This window comes from Limanda limanda, chromosome 10, assembly GCF_963576545.1.
Source record: "Limanda limanda chromosome 10, fLimLim1.1, whole genome shotgun sequence".
Taxonomy (NCBI): domain Eukaryota; kingdom Metazoa; phylum Chordata; class Actinopteri; order Pleuronectiformes; family Pleuronectidae; genus Limanda; species Limanda limanda.
Genome location: NC_083645.1, coordinates 17755543 through 17776975, shown reverse-complemented (window position 1 = coordinate 17776975; position 21433 = coordinate 17755543). Strand labels below are relative to the sequence as shown.

At 44.2% G+C, this 21433-nt stretch overlaps 1 protein-coding gene across 1 annotated transcript in view; it reads right to left on the bottom strand.

The window, feature by feature from the left end:
• Positions 1 to 21433, bottom strand: part of col23a1a (collagen type XXIII alpha 1 chain a) — a 117586-nt gene that overhangs the window by 9729 nt on the left and 86424 nt on the right. The window contains 8 exon segments of the mRNA XM_061080292.1: positions 164 to 280; positions 1764 to 1838; positions 7546 to 7572; positions 8516 to 8542; positions 10888 to 10914; positions 11003 to 11029; positions 16671 to 16697; positions 21079 to 21143. Of these exon segments, the coding sequence (XP_060936275.1) occupies positions 164 to 280; positions 1764 to 1838; positions 7546 to 7572; positions 8516 to 8542; positions 10888 to 10914; positions 11003 to 11029; positions 16671 to 16697; positions 21079 to 21143 (392 nt within the window).

Sequence of the window (21433 nt, the reverse complement as noted above, 5' to 3'; positions counted from 1 at the left end):
GCATTCTTTGTGGTGAAACCTTAGTTAGAGGCTGAGGGAAGGGGGGTCAGTGATGAAGGAGGAGAATAACTGCAACTGAGTGAAATGTGTGTGTGTGGGTGCATTGTTTTGTATAGTTTTGAGAGTATATTTGGCACTTTGATACATGAGGAGAAACTCTTACCGGTTCTCCAGCAGGGCCACGGGGGCCGTCTTTGCCTGTGTTCCCTGGGGGGCCTCTGGGACCTGGAGGACCCGGGGGACCAGGAGGACCGGCAGCTCCTGCCTGGCCCTGGTCACCCTGATGAAAAATAAAACAAAACACAACTAAAAATAAGTAGTTGAAAAAAACAAGGAAAAAGACTTCTATCAGTTATTAGTGTTTTCTTGCCTGCAGTACATGTTTATCTCTATCATCACATGTAGAGAAATCGGCAGAAACTCTGACCGTCATGCAATGGGTGAAAAATCTTGTAGCTTCTCAGAGTCATTGCAATCATCAAGGAGATCCTAAGATTATTTAGTTAACAGCTTCTTCAGTTTGAGATACAGCAAATATAGAAGACATATTCCTTATGTCAGTAGTAATGGATTTTTCGACCACTTGGTGGCAGCATAAACTAGCTGTAAACACAACACTGATATAATAATTAACCAACATCAGTGTGATATGAACTTCCTGAATGGACAGAAAAATGTATTTTCATTGACTTGTTGGTTTGCTCCGTATCAAGACCATTAACGTGGAGGAGGCAGGATTTACATCTTAAACTGAGGCCAGCCACCAGGCGGCGATCAAGACACTTTGGCTTCACTTTAGGGAAAAGTCTTGTCGTCCATCTTTACATATCATCTACGGTCTCAACTAACTCCTGAGGGAAATAAATGCTCTTTACCAGCTAATTGTTCAGGAGCTTGTAAGTAACAGTAGTGAGTCAACAGGATTACTTTTGAGGCTTTTCAATAAAAACTGCTGAAGCCAATAATGACAAAGGAGAGATGCTAAAGGTGAAAGTGAACCGAAAAACTTCATCAGGCCAGAAAACAGCCGTAAATCTCTTAAATACAACTTAGACCTGTTAACTTTTAGAAATGAACAGAGAAACACTTCATAAAACAGAAACTGAACTGTTCCTCATATTAAAGAACCATTTATCATTGAGTTTACATGTCATTGGGGACACGTCACTTTCTGATGACTTCCACCCTCGTGTTTATACCAAACAGAAACCATCAGTGCCTCAAAATCTTTCTCACCACTGAAGAAGACGGAGGACCAGTGTTACAGTCACATGAGGATACTCTCTCTGCACCCACTCATCTCTGACTGACATGTGGAGCATTATGGTTTGTTTTACTGCAGAGAACATTGAAATGCAAGCACTCTCATGAAAATGGTGTTAAGCACTTACAGCAGACCGACACATGATTTCCTAACAGATAATTACATTGTGAGGTCCGGCCTCGACCAAAATGTCACGCACAAACTGTCTTCTATTCTCCCTCTAATAAGAAGCACACTTTGAGTCTGTCTGAGACGTGTGTGGCTCATCATCCAAGATGTTTTCCTGCTCTACACCTTCTGTACAAACAGTTTGACCTCACCACATGTGTTCATACAGTTAAGAAAGCAGGCACACACAGGAAAATTAAGAAACAAAGGTCAAATGTGGTTTGACTGAGAAAGGTGAAAGGGAGTGAGGAAGGGAAGGGATGCACGGCTGAGCGAGAAAGGTTTATTAAAGTGTTAGAAAAAACGCACACATGCCTTAGTGGTGGTCTACCTTCAGGAAACGTCTCTGAAAGCTGCCGGACTGCTCTCCAGAGAGAAAGCCGTGGTCATAGCGGGGAAAGGCCATCTGAGGATGGAGCAATAAAGATGAAGAGAAAGACAGAGTAGAGGGAAAGCGCACGGGCAGAAAGAAAGGGTGGAAATAAAAAGAGAAAGGAGAAGGACATAAATTAATAAGAAAATCTGAAGGCAAGTTTTAACTGAGAGAGTCCAGAGGGAAGGGAAACAACAACAAGTTCTGTGGGAAAAAACAGAAGAGTGTTTAGCAGCCCCAGAAGTTGTAAGCCAAAAGAAGAAACGTGAGAAGAAAGGTTTTGCTCCTCGGTCTGAAGGGATAAAGCGACAGTTCAGCAGCCTGACAGAGAGCGGTGGCTGCTGGGAGGATAAGGGGACGTTTGCTGGAAGGGACAAACCTTGACGGTGAGAATCTGATTACTGTGCAGACCTGCGTATGTGCCATAGTTAGGGGGGCCCTGGAAAGAGGAATGACAAAGGGACATGTCAACAACTTATCAAACCAGAGCTGTTTTCAGAAACAACCTTTGGAGGAACTCTGGAGAATTGGGTCTGGACTTTCTCCCGGGGTTTCCTCAAAGGCATGCACAACTCATCAGGAGATTCTCCGCTCAGACGCATTCACAATTGCAACAAATCGGGATTCAGATGAGGGGTTGAGGTGCAGCAGGCGGAGGCACGATGTATCGATGTAACGTATTAACTCCGCTGCAGAGATCACACTCTTGACGTCTTCGTTGGTGTCTTCTTCATGTATGGCACCGCTTTTTCATCCTAAGATATATGTTTTCATTTTGTATTTTTCTGTTGCGTGTTAGAAATAGCACGCTACACGCCCACTTGCTCGCAGTGAATCCTGCGGAGGATCTCTTGCTGTGTTCTCTCATATGTGCTCCTCTGCCGACTTAAGGGGGCCAGATGGAAAAAGTCTGCAGGCTCTTACTCGGACATTTGCGTTCACACATACAGCCCCTGTGGAGAGAGTCCGTAGGATCAGTGGAGATCAGTGCATGCCTGAAGGCAGCTTAATATTGGAAAAAGGCTTTTATAAATTCTGCAGAATAAATGTACAGAACAAAGACACATCATCTGCATACAATGAGACACAAGTTTATAAAAAAACTAAAAAGTGAGACCCCCTTTGTATTCTGTGTGTGTGTTCATTCTTATGTCTTCCCGTCTTCCCTCCCTTCCCTTTGCGACCGAATGGCTCGGCTCTTTCCAGCCGACTGACAGCGGGTGTGATGTTAGTCTCTCAAGCTGAAAGGAGCAGAGTTTGTTTGCCACCAGAGAGCTCGGAGCGCTGGGCTGCCTCTCTGGTTGACTTCCCTCCGAAAACACATGGAAGGATGGAGATGGAGAGACAGGATGGAGAGAAGATCTGAAGAGGAGGCATGGGTGTGTGGGTGTGTGTGTGTGTGTGGGGGGGGGATTTGACCCAGTAGGGACGGAATGAAGAAGAGACGCTGGTTTCCGTTAACAGGCTGTGGTGAAATCTGGATAGCTGAGGGTTTTTCCGACGCCGCAAATGCCTCCTCCGTCTCTTCTCCTCCTCCTCTTCTTGCCTATACACTCCTCTCTACCTACTGTCACAGTCACTCATTCGCACTGTTTGCACAATGGAGACCACATACACATATGCTCCTTAAACATGTCGAAGGAGAATAGGCCGCTTCACTGTGGGCTTCCGCTTTACCTCGTACTCATCAGACTTTAGGCTGATACTAAGACAAACAGCCATTCAACCTCGGAGCCCTGTCTAACCATGGTCTACTTGCAGCTGCTCTCGGGGGGGCAAAGGGAGACTTGGCTTGGGATGAAACTCCCATCATGACTTGGCTTTCACCACAGCTTCCAGGCAAACCTAAACACACAGTCTCCTCCGTATGGATTAGACAGTACGGAGGTTGGGGGAAAATGGCTGCCAGCTTTATGGCTTGTAATCAAAGTTGCTTGAGATAAAGGTATAACACTACACATGAGTTTTTGTCTCATGTTGTTGGTGGTGCCATAACATCTGATTGTGTTTTAATGCCTCTGTTGTCCAATCTGCTCTGAAACCATGACTCAGCCAGACAAAGGTCCTGGAGATGATGGATTGACAGGAAGTCACAGGTTGACAGAGATTCATGGCCACTTCCTGTTTTCACATGTATTCCGTCATGTTCTTGTGGAGTTCAGAGGTGAAACAGCGTACGATGTTCAAGGCAAGGTGATGACTGAGCTTAAAGGGACGATACCTCCAACCCCCCCTGCACCAGTTTCCCTCTGCTCAACCTCAGTGGACCTTGAGCTGTTCATTTCATACTCAGAGACCAGAAGTTTTTAATTTGCTTAAAATATTATTTACCCTGAACGTTATTCACGTCAACAGTAGTTTTAGGAGCTGCAAAGTTGGTTTTGAACCAAATCTGTGTCTCTAAGTGAAACACAGAGTTTTTCTTAACACTTGAACAAAGTTTGGGCTTCAGACCTCAAAGGGATCAAAGCTGCGGAGGCCTCGACCAAGTACAATATTTACCATTTGGAGGAACTATGTAATGCAGAAAGCCAAAAGGATTTAATTCTCGAAATCTATAAAAATTGAGGCAGAGAAATAATCTGGCTCAGGCCTTGATGGGAATCAGGAATTCCCTTTAATGTTTGTGAACCGCACCATTAATAAAGTTCTGCTGGGGAGCCCTGTCAGATTTACTCCCCATGTATGCTCCGCTGTAAAACAATAGCCCCTCATTCCGATACATTTACACACTCTGTTTATGTCAGCCTCTCAGAAGATCTATAACAACACATCTACTTCTAATTATTATACTAAATCTTGTCTTTTGTTGGATACTCGCTAAAGAATAAGAGAATTAAGTGGCTACAGAAGGAGTGTACGTCTGTAGTTTTAATAAATGTGGAATGTGTTAGTATTTTGAAACTGTTTGACAGTTGGGGGTTTGAACATTAAAGGAAAGCTAAATCAAAATTACCATCCAAAACTCACTTACTATTTGTGTATTACAAATTAGTCATTTTGTCAATTTAAAAAGATGATTATGAGACAGATTATAAGCAGCCTTGCTCGGACAAAAATCTATCTTCCCATCCATTAATCCATCCGCTACACTGCTGATCCTTTGAGGGATGTTGGGGGGGTGGCTGGTCTGGACCTGGACCAGTGAACACATCTAGATGTGCATCATACATATCGTTACAATTCCGAGCAACGCAAAATCACATCTATAGTGAATCTACAACTATTCATGTAGAGATGCAATGATTCATTTCTAACTGAATAATTTAATTGATTTAATTGTATTTGTACTTATCTGGTTAATACAGGGTCTCTAAAATATAATTATATAGAGAAAATTCACATATACTGTGAAAATAACATGACCAGACCTGATATATTATCCTAAACATAACAAACCGACAGAAACATTCAGGATTTACTGGGGAACGTGACTCCTTCAAAGAATCTGAGCCGTCCACCATGTAAAGAACAGGGGCATTTTTTTCAAACCACAGTGAATGAAGCGGCAGATAATTACATAGATCTCATGGTGGCTGGAATGATATCACATAAAAAAACAACATGGAGAAAGAACATGGACCAGATGCAGAGCGAAGTTCTGCTGTGATGTTTAAAAGAAACACTGGTGGAGAGGAGCTGGCAGATATTGGCACTGCCTCAACCATTGAGTTTTGATGGTGAGGTTTAAGTATTTTCATCATAGTGAAACATGATGATTTCTCATCTCGGGCTTCGGAGACGGACCTCATCATAGGAGATGATGCTGTTTCTGAGGGAGGGTGCACGGGATAAACCCACCATACTTCTGAATTGTTAAAAGATGGCAAAAAAAACCCAACTGTGATCAATGTTTTATCATTTTGATCTCCCTGCTTCTACACATTGTTCCACCAAGTTTTTTCAGAATTACAAATGCTCCAAAGTGTCTTCCCAGGCTTTGTTTTACAATTTGTGACGGTCGGTCTCTGAATCTCATGACCTTCTCCTTTCTCTGTGAAATTGGAATACGCTCCCTATGCTTTTCTGGCTGTTCAAATTACAAGATCCGCCTTGATGAATGAAATAATTCCTGTCTAATCAAGACTTATAAACTTGTTCATGTGTGTTTTCAGCGGATTAATGACTCTTGTAACCGTATCTTTACAGATCTTCGCAAAAAAAAAATCTAAGAGACAGCTGCAGCTCGTCCTGAAGTCTGCAGCCGGAGACCTCACTACGACAGGAAAGTGGGGCACATTACATTGGGTCCTTAAACCACTGCACTGGCTTCCTGTGTGTCAGAGACCAGACTTTAAGATCCTACAGTCTATAAAACGCGAAACGTTCTCTGGTCTCGATAGAACTCAGAGTTACTTGTACGCTACAAAGCATCCAGACTCCTGGGGTCAGCTGGGACAGTTTTACTCAGTGTTCCCATTTTGAAACCAAGCAGCCTTTAGTTTATATGCTCAGCAACTGTAGAACAAGCAGCTTCCTGAAGAACTGAGGACTGTTACAACTTTCAGCTCGTTCAAAACGGGCCTTCAAACACAAGCAGTTTACCAATTAAAGATGGGATCGCTGTCTAATGTTATAGAAATGTTTTCTTGTTTTAGTTTTTATTGTCTTTTAAACACAATGTTAATGTCTTCATATTTTTTTATTTTAGTTTGCCCCGGTTTATATTGTCCGGAACATTATCTTGTCAATGTTGCTTTTTGCCACATTTCCCTGCAAAGCCCTTTGAATTACCTTGTGTTTGAATGGTGCTAAATATAAAAACGTGCCTTGCTTTTACACTGATCTGTCGCAGATACATAATATACGTACTTTCAATTGTGCTGTATTTATTCTACTGTATTGGTGTTTGCCATATCATTAGCTGCGTCTCAATTCAGAGGTTGCATCCTTCGAAGGTTGCATCTGAGGACAACTCGTGTCATAGCGGCACAGAGAGACTGTCCCATGTCAAACACTCCTTAAATCGAGCCGACAAATGCCTCCTTCCCTCCTTTCCCTTCTCAACGAAGCATCCAACAGATGGATCCTTCTCGGGCCAACCTATCCCAGGATTCAGTGCATGCTAAAGATGATGCTAAGGAGCTAGTTATTTGGGTGACACAAATAGGAAATCCTTTGTGAACCAGACCGTCTCATTTCCGTCCGGCCTTCACGGTCTAATAAAATAATAATAAGGCTGACAAAGGAGGTGCCTGTCATGGACACACTCATTTGCTTACTTGCCATGTTTTAGACGACGGGAGATCACAAACCAATAATCCTCCAACTACCTACATAAAAGTGGTGTGTTTTATATAGTATTAGTCAATAATGGCTAAATTGAGATATCAATCTAAGTCATCATTCCAGAAATCTCTGTCTGTCTTTCTGTGTGTCTGTCTGTTTGGGGTCCTGTGGACTGAGTCCTGCAGCAGGAAACAAAGCTTAATCCAGCCCATTCCAAACAGGCACTAGTGTTTTTTAAAAGGAAACCCACTAGTAGCTGCACTATTATTTTCATATTCAGAAAAATGACAAAACAAGAGGAAGGGGGTTAAACCGGAGGGAGAGCTGGAATCAAAGTTCATTTTCAAGTTGTCAAGCTTTGCTGGGGGAACAACATCAAAACATTGAAAGGAAACGTCTCTTCATCCACGTCAGCTGTAGAGAACAAAAAACTACCTTCTAAAATGAACATGCAACAATCAAAACAATCTTATTTATCTTTCTCAGGCAAAGACAGAAAAACGAGACTTACCCGTGGCCCGATGTCTCCCTGGTCACCCTGGGAGAAAAACAGGAAAGTAACAATTGTCAGCAGTTATTAGCACTGTATATGCACACAGGACCAGTCATGCAAGAGAAGACTGTAAATGTAGAAGTAACGTGTCAGGTAGGCTTAAAAACAAATTGTTCTGTACAGGAAGGAGCAATTTAAAGGTCATCCGTGCCCGTACCAGCTCAGGATGTTGACATTTACTGTGCAAATCATTTGATAGGCCTCAAATGGAAATCATCTGACGGGATGTGATCGGTTAAGTGAGAGTGGGAGCGCGCGTGCTGGGGACTGATGCGGCTCTGATGAGGATTTGGAGCTTGTGTTCTCATCATGGCACCAAAGCATGATTACACGAAGAGGGCCAATTTTCCAAAACCTCAGCATCGTCCGTCATTTGCAATCCCCGCTCATCAGCCGGAGTCCCGCTCTGAGACAGATACCATTCGCTGCGGTTGTGTTGCTGTTGTGGTCGCGCTTATCGGGACAAGTCTCGCTCGAGTGCAAACAATGCACACTTACGCACGCAGACACATTAAGTTACTTATCAGTGTGTGCACTCCTCTCCGAGCTCCTGCAGCTCCTTTAGATACACTCACATCTTTTGGCTGGACGGAGGTTCACAGAGCGGGAAAACATCTGGCTATCATCGAGCGCCGCGGAAAGGCCCGTTAACCTGTTTAGTGCCTTGACGTGAGAATGTGCGGAGACATACGAGCTCCGACATTACTGCATGTAATCTATGGCTGGTTGGACGGGGGGGCGGTGAATACGGTGAACGTGGGAGGGCGATGGCGAGAACACCTGCGAGGTCCTGCGTGTGTATTTTGAGCGCTTGTATTTGTGTCTGTCTGGATCCTTCTGTGAGAGCACATCCCTACACACACACACACTCACACACACACACACACACACACACACACACACACACAACTGTCTTCCATGAACATACCTTTTCTCCCTTGGGGCCGGCTGGTCCCTGTGGGAGGGGGGAGAAAATCAAACGCAGTTGGTCAAGATATATATCAGTTATCACATGAGAAACATACACCACAGGGCAATACATCTTCAGCTGGCCTCGAGTGGGGGGGCGTTCTAACGGCGAGGAAAGGCAGTGGTACCACTCAATGCAGCCGCACCAGTTAGACTGCTCAATCAGAAGTCACTTTGGTCTGAGCAGGATTCACAATGAGAGCACATGGCTGGAGCGGAAACTACTTTTAAGATTTCACTTTTAGATATGAAAACTATTTTCCTAAAAGGGCCAAATGTTCCTTTCTTTGTCCTCCAGTTTCTCTCTGAGGAGAACTCTGAAGATGTTTTAGAAGTGGAATGCTGGGAACACTAACTAAAACCATGGGGTCTCAAAACAGGTCTGTGCACTGGCTTATATGTGAGACACTTCAGCGGTCACCCTTTGTACTGATAGAGTCTTCTGGACACCAGCAGATGAGCTGCCTCCTGCCAGTCTGGCTGAGCCGTGCCCTCGTCCGTCTCTGTGTCAGCCCGTCTCAGCCTGTCCGCTGCTGACAAGTGGAAAAATAACGCCAAATGTGGCGGCACCGCAAACCGCAGTCTGACTATGGGCCTCTGTGACTGAGAGACAGTGAGAGAGAAGACGATGGGAAAACCTGCCACTATGTCCTCAGCCACAGATCCTTCAAAAGTGACAAGTGGTCAGATCTCACGTCTTGCAGCCCATGGTCTCCTTTTATATTAAACTTCTTCACGTCTCTATTCTCTAAACGGTTTGTTTTTTCACAGCAGTTCACTCACTCGTCCCCTCTCCCTGATTTTAATCAGTTCCTGTCTCTACATATGACCCTGGATCTGCCTTGAAGCCTCTAATTCGTTCCCCCTTTCCTCTCGTCTTCTCTGCTCGTCTCTGTGTAGCAGACGTTTCTCTGCAGCGGAAATCTAACAGTACCAAGAGAACAATGCTGAAGTTTCATTATGTGACTGGTCACATGATATATTGGTGAAATGCAAAAATTAGTGAAAAGCCACAAACTCATATTATACATATGGTTATGTTATTGTATATAAATCAGTGTCCGCCCCTGTGTGTTTGTTCGGGTTGTTCGTGTCTTTTTCAGCTCCATGGAAGAGACGGATAAGGGCGAGGAAAATAAATATGACATATTGGCCCAGATCCAGACAAAGGGGCAGATCCAGGGATTTTTGATTGGTATTTCTAGAATATGGAATTCGTATCATAATTATATAATTAAGTTCAGAACATGTTGAAGTAGGTATAATGTAATTAAAGAATTCCAATCGCTACAAATTGATAGATTGTTCACCCTGAAAGTTAATTGTTGACCATGGAAACAGTGCAAACAAAAGAAAGCTGAATAATCTCCTTGACTTTTCAGCTATTTTAATCCACTAAAGAAGGTCAAGATGCTCAAGAAGTTTTGTATTTGCTCTTTTTTATTTTAATCAAAAACGTGTATAATAGTGCTTCTCTTATTTTCTTAGTTTATTCATAACTTGTGTTTAAACTTAAGTTTCTCTTCAGTCTTGCTTCAAACTGTTTCATTCTCGTCTTCTCACTCTCTGTCATCTACCGACAAATCAGTCTGACTGTTTTTTCCACTTTTCCTCTTGTTATCGTCTCCCTCGCCGTGAGCACTCGACTGTCGTCCTCAGGTCTGTAACACGCCTGCTGTTGTTTTACTGCGGCCCCTTGGTGATGGGGAGAATCCTCTGAAAGGAGCGACCCAGCTTGAGTTCTCCTTCAGCAGGAAACAGCAGCCTAATGGTGTTTGGAGAGGAGCTATTCAAACAGCTCTCATTATGCTGCCAGAGGTTTACATTTCAGCAGATGACGAGTCGCCCGCTCATCGGGCTGGAGGAGGGGGTGAAGGTTACTACAACGACTTTTTAAAGAGCCTCTGCTGAGGGTTATAAACTCTTTTCTCACTTGTGTGTAACCCTTCGCTCTACTGTCTGCTCTCCACGCTACACCTGGGTGTGGCTGGGCAGGGTTTCGGGAGGAAGCTTGATGGATGGGACTCCGAGGTGAGGAGCGAAGGGGATTTCAGACCTCGACTCAGCTGAACCATGACTCCCCCGTGGCCTTGAGCCCTGGGATGAGTTAAGAGGTGGAACAAGAAACAAGATGGCTTCCATGGACGCTTCACTCACTTGAGATGTTCCCGCCGGAGCAGTAAAAATGATTGACAAGATATAACAAACTTTCACCTGTCTTAAAGGCCAAATACGCTACCCCTCAATTCACAGTTACACAATCTCTGAGCAGGATTTGCTCCAGCGTTGCTAGAAAACCAAAAACAAGACGTGTAAGTAGTGACAGGGTACCTGGCTTCCTTTAGGACCTGGTAAACCCTGTGAGGAGGAAAAAAAACAAAATTAAAAATGAATTCAAGTAAAGCACGTTTTTCAGACGCGTGCAAGGGAATATGGGAATACTCACTGGTTTGCCATCCATGCCAAGTGGACCCTGTCGAAAGGCGGAGAAGGTGAAATTATAAAAAAGACAAACGTATAACGTTTTATGAGTAATATCAACACAGAATTATTAAAGAGAGAGCTTTTGTTTTTTCATATTGTTGCTAAGAAATAGATGAGGAATCTAACTCTCATGTAACTCGCAGCAAGAAAGTCACCGTGTTTCAGATGTGAATAAATACAATTATTAAGACACTGGAACTCGACTGGTTTTAATCATTTCCTTCCAAAATGTCACAAAGCAGCTGTTATTTATTAGTAATTCACGATGTCTTGAGTCTGGATTATGTTTCTCTCGGGACACAATGTTAAAGGATCTTAGGTTAAGTAGGTTTCTGATAAAACAAATCTAGGAAGAGGAGGCAGTAAAAGAGTCTGTTAAGAGAGAAGAAGCAGCTGAGCCGATTAGAGTTGAAGATGAAAAGTAGAAAAAGGGAAGAAAGTCCATCCTGCCTCATTAAACTGTTATAATACTCAGATGTTTCCAGGTGGGTGTCTTTGTAATTATTTGGAGATTTAGTGTGTGGTGTCTATCTGTCTTTCTTGATGAGCTGTGGGTGGATTCGCTCCAGCTGTATTAATCTGACACACGATCTTTGTGGCGGTGACATTATCCAACCAGCAGTTAATTATCTCCCTTATCCGACCTCGCCCGACGGCTGACAACAGCAGTTTAACTTGTCCGCTGTGTTTACCTCAATGAAAACAGTCGCGTGGTCGTTGAACTTCCTGTGCAGAGCGATGCTCAGTTCAAAGGCCCGGACCTTTAGATGTTGACTTCAACGTGAAGGAGCCGTTAAAAATAAATCCTTCCAAAAACACTTCATTGTGATGTATGTGGTAGAGGCCGATGTTGACTTCCTCCTTAACGGCCGTGCTCCGCGTTAAGCTAACAGTTTTCACAGGGTCCCCCGAGTTGTGGGCCCTTCACAGTCCTGGTGGCTCCTCGGACTGGAAACCATCACTCTCAGTTGCCTCTCTGGTCTTGCTTTGCTTACACAACGTGGGCTCTTCTCTTCATCTACCAGCTTTACCAGGCCCATGGGTTATATCTGGCCCGAAGTCCTGTTGTGAAAACCTACCACGGTGTCATCGCTGCCCTCCTTGATGGATGGACGGCGGGCGCATGAGGATGAAAGGAAGAAGAGGAAGAGGGGAGGGAGTGATATGTGGCGCTGCTTTCATTAAGTGCTCATGTGATCTTTACTGCGGCTCTTCAGGCCCATAACGGGCCGGCATGGCTATAAACTCCCATCACAAACTTAAGTGGCCAGTCTCTTTAAACGAGTTTTGTATAAAAAAAAAAATACAGAGAAAAGCCTCGGAGGCTCCTCATGTCTTCTTGATTCAGGGCCCTTGTGAAACCAGCAGTAGGTGGCAGAGACTGGAGTGGAACAAATGACTGGGACCAATCGGACGGTAATAATTTCACCACGACTGTCTGAGGTTGAGAGGAGTATAAAGAGTAACTGCGTAATGCTCTGTCTTTCTTTCACTTGATTCTGGACATATACAAGACAGACCCCTTCATCGCTCTATTAAACACAGCACACTGTGTCGATCCTGTCATGCATGCAAGGGTTTGAATCAGCCTGCAGATGTCCCTGTGAGTTTTCTCTGCCATGTCTCTGGATGTATGCACTGGTAAACTCTCCAATGTGTGTGTGGGTATGTGTGTGTATGTGTGATATCTCTGCATCTGGGAGCGTTTATCAGAGCTCGGCTCCTTCAAGACTCGTCGGGATGAGTAGGCGAGGTGTACATGGTGAGGTCATCGGCTGCTGCAGAGTCTGAGGTGGAGTAAAAAAGACTGATTTACGGCTGCTAACAAGCCACAGAGTTGCCTGTGATCTGAAGGTACCACTGCTGTGTGTGTGTGTGTTTGTGAGTGTGTGCGTTGCTTTCAGAAGATGTGTATGTGTGTGTCGGTCAGCGAGAGCAGGTTTATTTTCACCAATAAAACCATAAATCACGTATTTAGCAGCTGACAGTTTGCATGAAGCAGTATATAGTAAATAACTTCTATGACCTGAGTAACCTACTGCTATTCAATAGGGAATAAAATAGGCTATATACCTGGAGCAACACATCAACAACATGGCCGTCCACGAAGCTGAGATCCCAGGAGAACTTTGGATGGAACCCCAGGGCCAAATGGGTCAGTAGGGTTTATATGAATAAAGGTTTATATAAATAAAATATGGGTTTTATGTGTGGGCTTTTATAGTCTGTGCTTTTCTGTCTGTATAGCCACATTTCTAACCTGAACCTTTTCTGTTCCTCAAACCGACAGTACAGGAGAAAACAGAAGTGACCCAGAAAATCTCCTCATCTCGTACCAGAAATGGATCGAGCAGGAGAAAACCATTTTGGGGGAGATTCATGTTAAGAAAAATTGAGTAAATAGCCCTGAGATAACCATGAAAACCACCAAGTGAATGTGAGGGAAAACTAAATAATGTCTTTTTTTTATGTGTGTGTGGTTTTTATGTGTATTTACTCTTCACCGCCATCTTGTCCCTCAGCAGATAAAAACAACTAAAAGACATGAATCAGCAATCCCATGGCTTTTAGGCACATTTCTGGAAAATAGCTTGGCCTGCAGGAGGGCAAACGTATCTGTCTGTGTTTATGTATGTGCCTGCTGACACTTGCACATGTGTGTGTGTTTGTCTCAATGAAAAAAGGGCGAGGGTCTTAAATGTACTCCCTATGGTGATAACAGGTAATTATCCTGTTGGGTGTACTTGTTGAGGATGCAAAGTGTCTGCACATCAGCACAGACGTCTCAGCTAGACGCACACATGGCAACGTGTCTCACACATTAGGCTAAATGAGCGTAATTAGGTGATGTCAATATACAGGATTCTTTCCGCTTTCTATTTTATGCATCCTCTAAAATCATCGTTTCCTCTCTTGCAGTGATCCATAAACGCTCATTTGAAATATGTCTCAGTTTCCTGCTCCTCTCTATTTATTTTCTCATGTTGCCACAGGGACCGAGCTCTTCTCCACGTCAGGACTACAGGGGCACAATTTGTGATACATAAGACTTTCTGTTCGAAAAAAAAAAAAAAATGGCTGCATCCAGAACCAAGGAGCAGAATAAAGCATACCAGACTTTGTGACAGAAAATCACTGACATGTTGTTGGATGACTGTCTGGCTTTAATCTGCACTCAGCAGCCTGGAAGGCTGAACAATGGAGGGCTTGGCCTGTTTCTGCTGAGCGAGGTCCGCTGTCTGTCACAGACTGGCACTCTCGTGTAAACAGGCCAGTGGCTGGGCAAGCTGGTGATCACACAAACGGATGAGGACCAACTGGTGTGTGTGGGAGTGTGTTTACCCCTCGGCACTGCTCTGTCAGTGTGTCTGACTCTGATTGTTTGACAGCGGGAAGGCTCTTTTCTGAAACTGAAACCCCTCGCCTGTGATTTATGAGAGGAAGAAGTGACAGGGGTTACACAAGGAGAGAAAACACACATCAGCACACACACACACATTCATTAACGCTTTTTTAGCATATTATTGATGTTTCTGTGGTTGCTGCATCTATTACTCTGATGAACTTAGTGTCTGCAATACATGTGTGCCCACACACACGCACACACACGCACACACACACAATTGTGTAGTGGCCAAAATGTTAGGTTTGTGCTCAGAAAGGATGATAGGAGCAGGCTTTGGTCCCCACGAGGTCCACTGGTCCTGAATAGATCAGTGTTTATGCTGTCATAGGCCCTACAGAGGTAACCTAGCACACACAAACAGTTTTTATGACAATTGATATTTGTTGAGCTGTGTGTTAATGAGTTACAGAATCCAGTTACAGAATTCAAACTTGAGCCTGTTGAGGGTTAAAGGTCTGACGTCTATTTAAATCACAGACACATAATAAGGGTGAGAGAGAGCAGGAAATCTTGCTGTTTGTTTAAAGAAAGAAATGTTGTTGGCACGAGTCAGTGGCACAACACAGCCTTTACCACAGGGCTCTCCGGAAACTGACTCGACTCGTTTGTGTTGATGTGCACATGCCCTGTTCCCCATGCTAGAGACCTTATTGGTGCAAAAACCTATCACACACAATCCTCAGTCCTGGTCTTTGTTACGGAGACGCACATGCACCATGGATGGTTGGAAGGAGTTCACACACAACTGCACATGTGGAGCACTGCTGAGAACGACCCTTCTGTTCGGCTGCAATGCTGCAAACTTGATCACCTTGTTTGCTGCTAAATGAACCAATGCCGTCTGTGTCAATCCACTCTGTGATTAATCTGCTGTTGTTTCTCTGTAACTTCATACATGCAGCTCTCCGAGTCCACGTACCCATACATACGCATTATAACAGGGCGCTGCCGGCCGCACTGAACACTTACACAAAGCAGAGCTGCTCCGGTTGCAATATTGTCTCTGCTCTGCACTTCTTGAGCTCTAAAGACTGATTTCATTGGAACTGGACGAGGAAGGATTATCTAGATTAGGTTGTTTCGAAGACGTAGAATTATATAACTTCACTAAACAGATGTTTCTAGCAGTTTAAAGCAACAGCACTTAAATGGGCCAAGAATTAATGCAGTGACAAAAAAACTTGGCAAACAAACACAAATATAGAGACACTTGTGTGTGTGTTTGTGCGAGTGTGTGTGCGCTCGCTCCACCTGTGTGTAATTAGCAGCAGGCATTTCCCGTCAGGAGGGCTGTGCAGTGCCAGGCAGACTGGGAATCTGACTGGGAATGAGAGCCCCATGGGGATTCCACTTCCCCCCCGAAAAAGTCACAACGAGACAACGCACGTATGGACACAACACCGGCCGACTATATCAGGCTGCCATGGCAACCAGACAGCAGGATCACGGCGAAGCTAGACAGAGGGTCTCGCAGACCCTGCACACGCTGATGCTGCATGCGGTGTGTGTGCACCACTATTCGTTCGTGACGCGTCGAGCTGTTTGAACTCCTGAAGTGGACGAGGTTGTATCAGGTGATGAGAAAGCAAAAAATGAGCAGCAGAGCCATGAGTCAGAAATGTAACTGGCCACTAGAGGCCGCTGAATCTCTGGATAACACGGCTGCCACTGAGAGTCAGGGATCTGCTTTGCACTCGGTAGTTCAACGGGCATATTTACCTCAAACTGTGATTTGTGTGTTGTAGACGTATGTTTCACATGTTCATGGTTGAAACCCTTGTGGTTTACGCTCGCTGATTATATCTTGACAGGGTTGCACCTGAATGTTTATTGCTTTTCATGTTTTCTAGTTTTTAAGTGCACCATATGTTTCATTTCACCGTTTTCTGCTTCGCGTCAGTGCGTTGTCATATTTCAAACTACCGACGGGAAATATAAACCTTTATTCTCATATTACCACTCTGGAGACTCTATATGTCAGTAATGGGGCAGGATGCATCACTGACCAAGAACAAGAGATGAAGAGGCAGGATAACAGGCAGTGATTGGAGTAAAGGTCATTTCTTTTAGAAGAGTAGAGAAGAAGCAAACGCAGACAAAGGCCTGATGAAGCTGGGAGAGAAGTCGGAATAAACAAGAGGAAAAAAAATATAAATAAAGTGAGAATAGGACCATGATTGGGTGAACTGAAGAGTGACAGGATAAATAACAAATCAAAATTTACCGGGTATCCATCCCGTCCAGCCTTGCCCTGGTGAGGTTAGAGATTAAAGCAGGAAGCATTGGCACAAGGTTAGAACAGAAACCAACAGATGCACACAAATGCTGCATTTACAACAAGTCGCCAGGTCATCATGTGACCTCACACACACTTTAATCTAATAGGAAATGATAAGTATGATCGGTATCATGGTTTCCCTTTAAAAAAAGCTGTAATTCTAAAGCAAATAATTATTTGGAGCCATTATTAATTAAAAAAATGAGCATTATCTGAATGTTGTGCTTTCAAATTTTATTTTACATTGTTCTTGGGTTGTTTCTGACGGCTTCTATCCACAACACACTTATAACCATTACCACAAGTTCCCATCCATACTTTATGCTGCAGGATTATATATTATTTCATGCATATTTAGTGTAAAACAGCTGCAATGACACTTTCCTGCACTAAAACAATTCACTGGATCTTAAAAATGTCAGCCGACAGGGTAAGGGTTCCTTTTCGGGTTGTTTCTGCAAAAGCGTTCCGGTGTGTTTAATTTCCGACTCAGTGTATCTGATCTGAGCCATGTGTGGCCAAATATTTTTGAGAATCAAACATACGATCAGATATCACTCTTCCCAGGCAGGTCACAGCAATTCACATTTACATAAATTAATGTAAACTTACAAACCTGAAGGCCACAACTGTCTGTATTTGAATGCGTGTCAGTATAAGTTTTAGTCCCACTGAGGAGAATAACTTGCTGCTAATACCTTACCTCCCTAACCATTACCGTGAAACACACACAAACACACACACTTCCCCGAGGTGGTCCATTTATTGCCGTGCTGTGTGAATGCACATGTGTGAGTGAGTCTGTGACATTTGGTGTGTCTGTGTTTTACTGCTGTGGGAAAAGAGATCACTTCTGGCTTGAACAGTAGTTTGTCGATCTGTCCAGCGCACCGCAGGGGATGATATACAGTGTGTGTCTTTGTGAGTGTGTGTGTGTGTGTGTGTGTGTGTTTGTGTGTGTGCATGCTTCATGTCAAAGGTAAAGTGACAGTAACTGTTCTGTGTCCACTAATGGCAGGATAATGGTGATACTACCTGGATGAGATGAATTTGTACTTACTGGAGCTCCTGCAACAGAGAAAAAGAGAAACATTAGAGAATAAATTATGTGCATCTCTTCTGACACATGATACAAAGCATTCCCCAGTTCTGGTAACCTCTGGTTAGTACAGCAATCAATTCCTCGGAACAGTGGTATGCAATAAAAAAAAAGCCTTGCACATGCGATGCGGTTTGTTAGATGATGACTGTAATTAACCACCTAAATATGTTACAGAACAAGCTCATTAGAGCCGCTGCCAGTGGAGTTCGTGGCGAACATGTTATGATAAACAGACTTCTGGATAACGGGGTCATGTTCTGCATTAGGATGTAAAGTCACGGCAAGACTTTGTCTCCTATGGGAAGGTACGGGTGTATTAGATGGAGGGCAGGCAGGGAGGGAGAAGGTCGGGTGTGCTGGCAAACTGTGTGCCCCCCTTTTCTCCGAGGCAGTCTTTCAAATCTGATTGAAATCTTCTGATGTTGAGCCTCAGCAGCGAAAAAGTACATTCTGCTTCTCATTCTTTCCCTAACCAAAAACAACAGGATGATCAAAGGCTCCACTCGTTCTCAGTAGTAGTGGTTTTAATGGAATATTCTTATTAAAAAAACAAAACCAAAAAAACATCCTCTTAAATATGCAGTGCTGAGGGCACTGATGAACCACCCAAACCTCTACAAAGTGAAGATTTCATTGTACTATTAAATCTTATATGTGTAATTGGGTTATATCCCTCCAATCATGATGCTGATGTGACAATTACATATATGGCACGGTGCAGAGTGACGCCACCGCCGCCGCTGCCGCCGCTCTGGTCCAGCTAAGCTCATCAGCATGGTCGCTGCATCTACATAAACGAAGCGAGATTGGAAGCAGACTCCCTTCAGGGGGAATGTGGGATATCTGTGAAGGTTTGTTATGATTCAAACACACAGAAAATCTTTTCCGAGCCTAAAAGTTCACCGTATAATCCGAGGCAGAGGGCATTTTCGGGACAAGAGGGATGAAAAAAACATGACGGTGCTCTGTGAGAAGAGGTGTGAGCAGAGGCGCTGGGGGGGTTTTATGAGGCATGAAGACCCAGTCAATCAAGGTTTCCTGCGTCTAGACACTGAGACAAGAACCTCCTGGGCGAGACCGCAGGCAAACAAAAGCAAGCCGGCAGTAAGAGCAGCTACGAGCGTTGAACTCGAGACAGGTGTGTGTGTGGAGACAGAGGGAGAGATAGAAGTAAACAGAAAGAGGGGAGGAAAGCAAGTAAAAGAGCAAACATGAAAAAATAGTGGGACCAGGCGTCATTCAGAGCGGATTTTAAGACGCTTAAATTCTTTGTCTGCCCTCTTTCCTGTTGTTCTGGTTCTGTTTCTCATCTACACTCTTGTTGTTCTTTTTCCTGAAAGACAGAGAGAACGGGGAAAATCTCTTCTGGTCTAGTAAAAAGTTGTCCCAGAGTCGTCAACTAGCGAGAGGATGGCTCCCCCCCCCCGTGCCATAACCCAGGCTGCAAACACAAAACTAACCACAAAGTAAGAGAACCTAAACAGAACCACATCACGACAGAGCCTCCTGAGTGTCTGATCTCCACTGAAACCTAAACAAGCAGCTTCCCATTTCATGAGAATTCCCCTGCATGCTAAACACCACCAGCAGGAAAAACACTGCTGTGTAGTTGTGCAATGATCACCTGATGGAGGGACTTAATGCTTGTTGTGCAAGAGGTAGAGGATGTGGGCCTTTACAGGAATAGGGCGGCCAGACTCAATCCTTTTCTTATCGTCAGCGAAAACGAAATAAAAAACTAAATTATCCAGCAGCGTTGTCCAAAAGCTTTTAAAAAACACTAGCGAGCCGCAACGTTGCAAGGAGGCAAATCCCGCAAACGCTGTCACTCTGCTGTAAATAGTCCCTGACGAACCCAACGCTGACCCCAGGTTGAGCAACGGTTGCTAAAAGCAACAGTTCCCACTGGGTTTAATTACTGAGTCTTTCTGACAATAGAACTATGTATTTGTGACCTGTGTTTAGAGATTCACATGTTCCACAGGAGCCAATGGGCCTGGGAGTGAGCGCTGCAAACAATCTGGGAAGTCAGAAAGTTTCAAGTGGCTGAAGGACCGTTGGTTTTCTTTTCATATAATTTGTCGACAATAAAGCTGCTTCGGAGAAACAATTAACTCGAGACATTTTCCAGGAATTTCCCTTCCATCCCCCTATAGTGAAATGTCTCCTTTGTTAATAGAGCAGGATAATGTCTGTGTGAATGTATTAATGAAGTTTTTGACACACAACATGAGACAGAAGAAAACAAAAAGAACACATATATCTGAAGAGGAAAAAAAGGGTCATGCACCTAGAAGACACACACGAGGAAGTCAACAAGATTCGATATTTGACGATAATGGACAACACCGGTGTCCAGAGCTGATATTCCAGAGTACATGTCTAAAAATGGATTAGGACAAATATAAAATAACAATCTGTATTCAGAAAATGAATGGGATTTTTTCGTGTGGAACCACGCTGTTAAGCCCAGATGATTCCGTGTGGGCACTTTGTGAAGTTGAAAATGTCTCTGTGACCTCCTCACATGACCAGATAGTCTGAGCTGAGCATCAGAACCAACCAAGGTTCCAGACCAGACTCTTCCTCTGATTCTTTAGGGCCCGAATCAGGATTTAATCAATTTAATTCCAGCAGTGTGAGCCCAGCTTGACTCAACAGTTTCACAGGAGCAGACTGCATCTAATTAAAGCTCCACAACAATGAATCACGGCCAGACTGGAAAGTTCATCTTCTGACACATATCCTGCACGTGGAGTCCCCACGATGAAAAGGAGCTTGACGTGACTCACAGTTGAAGAACATCTACTCTATCTGTCATGACAAGCTTTTGTGTTACACGAATTATGTCCCTGCTTTGTCATGGTTCCTTGATGAGTGTGTTGCGGTCTGGACGGAAAAGACACAGCAACGCAACAACGGGCGATTAGTGATGTTGGCGAGGGAGAATATCATTAGGCTCGAAACTATCGCAGCTGCTACTGCTCAGCGAGAACGACCGACATCTGGGCGAAGTTAGTGCAACCACATGGCCGGAGTGAGCGCTGTGTTGCAGCAAATGAGGAGGGACAGGGAGAAGGGCCAACTGCAGCCCATCATCTGCCAGCCCGACTCTCTCACGGGTCGATGCTTTTACCAGCCCTCGATCCAACCCAGTCACAAGAGGGAGAGCGTGAGGGAGAGAGAGAGAGAGACGAAGAGAGAGTGTGTCTTCCAGGAAAAAGAGAGAAAGGAGAAATAAACAAACAAAGCAGGTGGTGGTCGTCACTTACCAGCTTCCCCTCGTCTTCCCATTCTTCCACGCTTTCCTGGAGGCCCTGAGAAAACACACAGACAAAGCAATAAATCACAGGAATCAGCACTGCAGGGATGAGCGGAGAACCACCGGAAAGAGCCGGTGGTCGTGTGTTGCCTGGCAGCACGTCTGTGTGAGCTGGCACAGGACTGACATATCTGTCCATGAGTGACGAGAGCACGGATTCAGAAGCCAGAGACAAAAATATGAATATAAGGTCCTGTCACAGCGTAAATGTACTGTATGATTTGATTTCAGACAGAACACGCTGGGCCTTGAGTCATGTTTAAGATGGATTCCCACTCTGGCTGA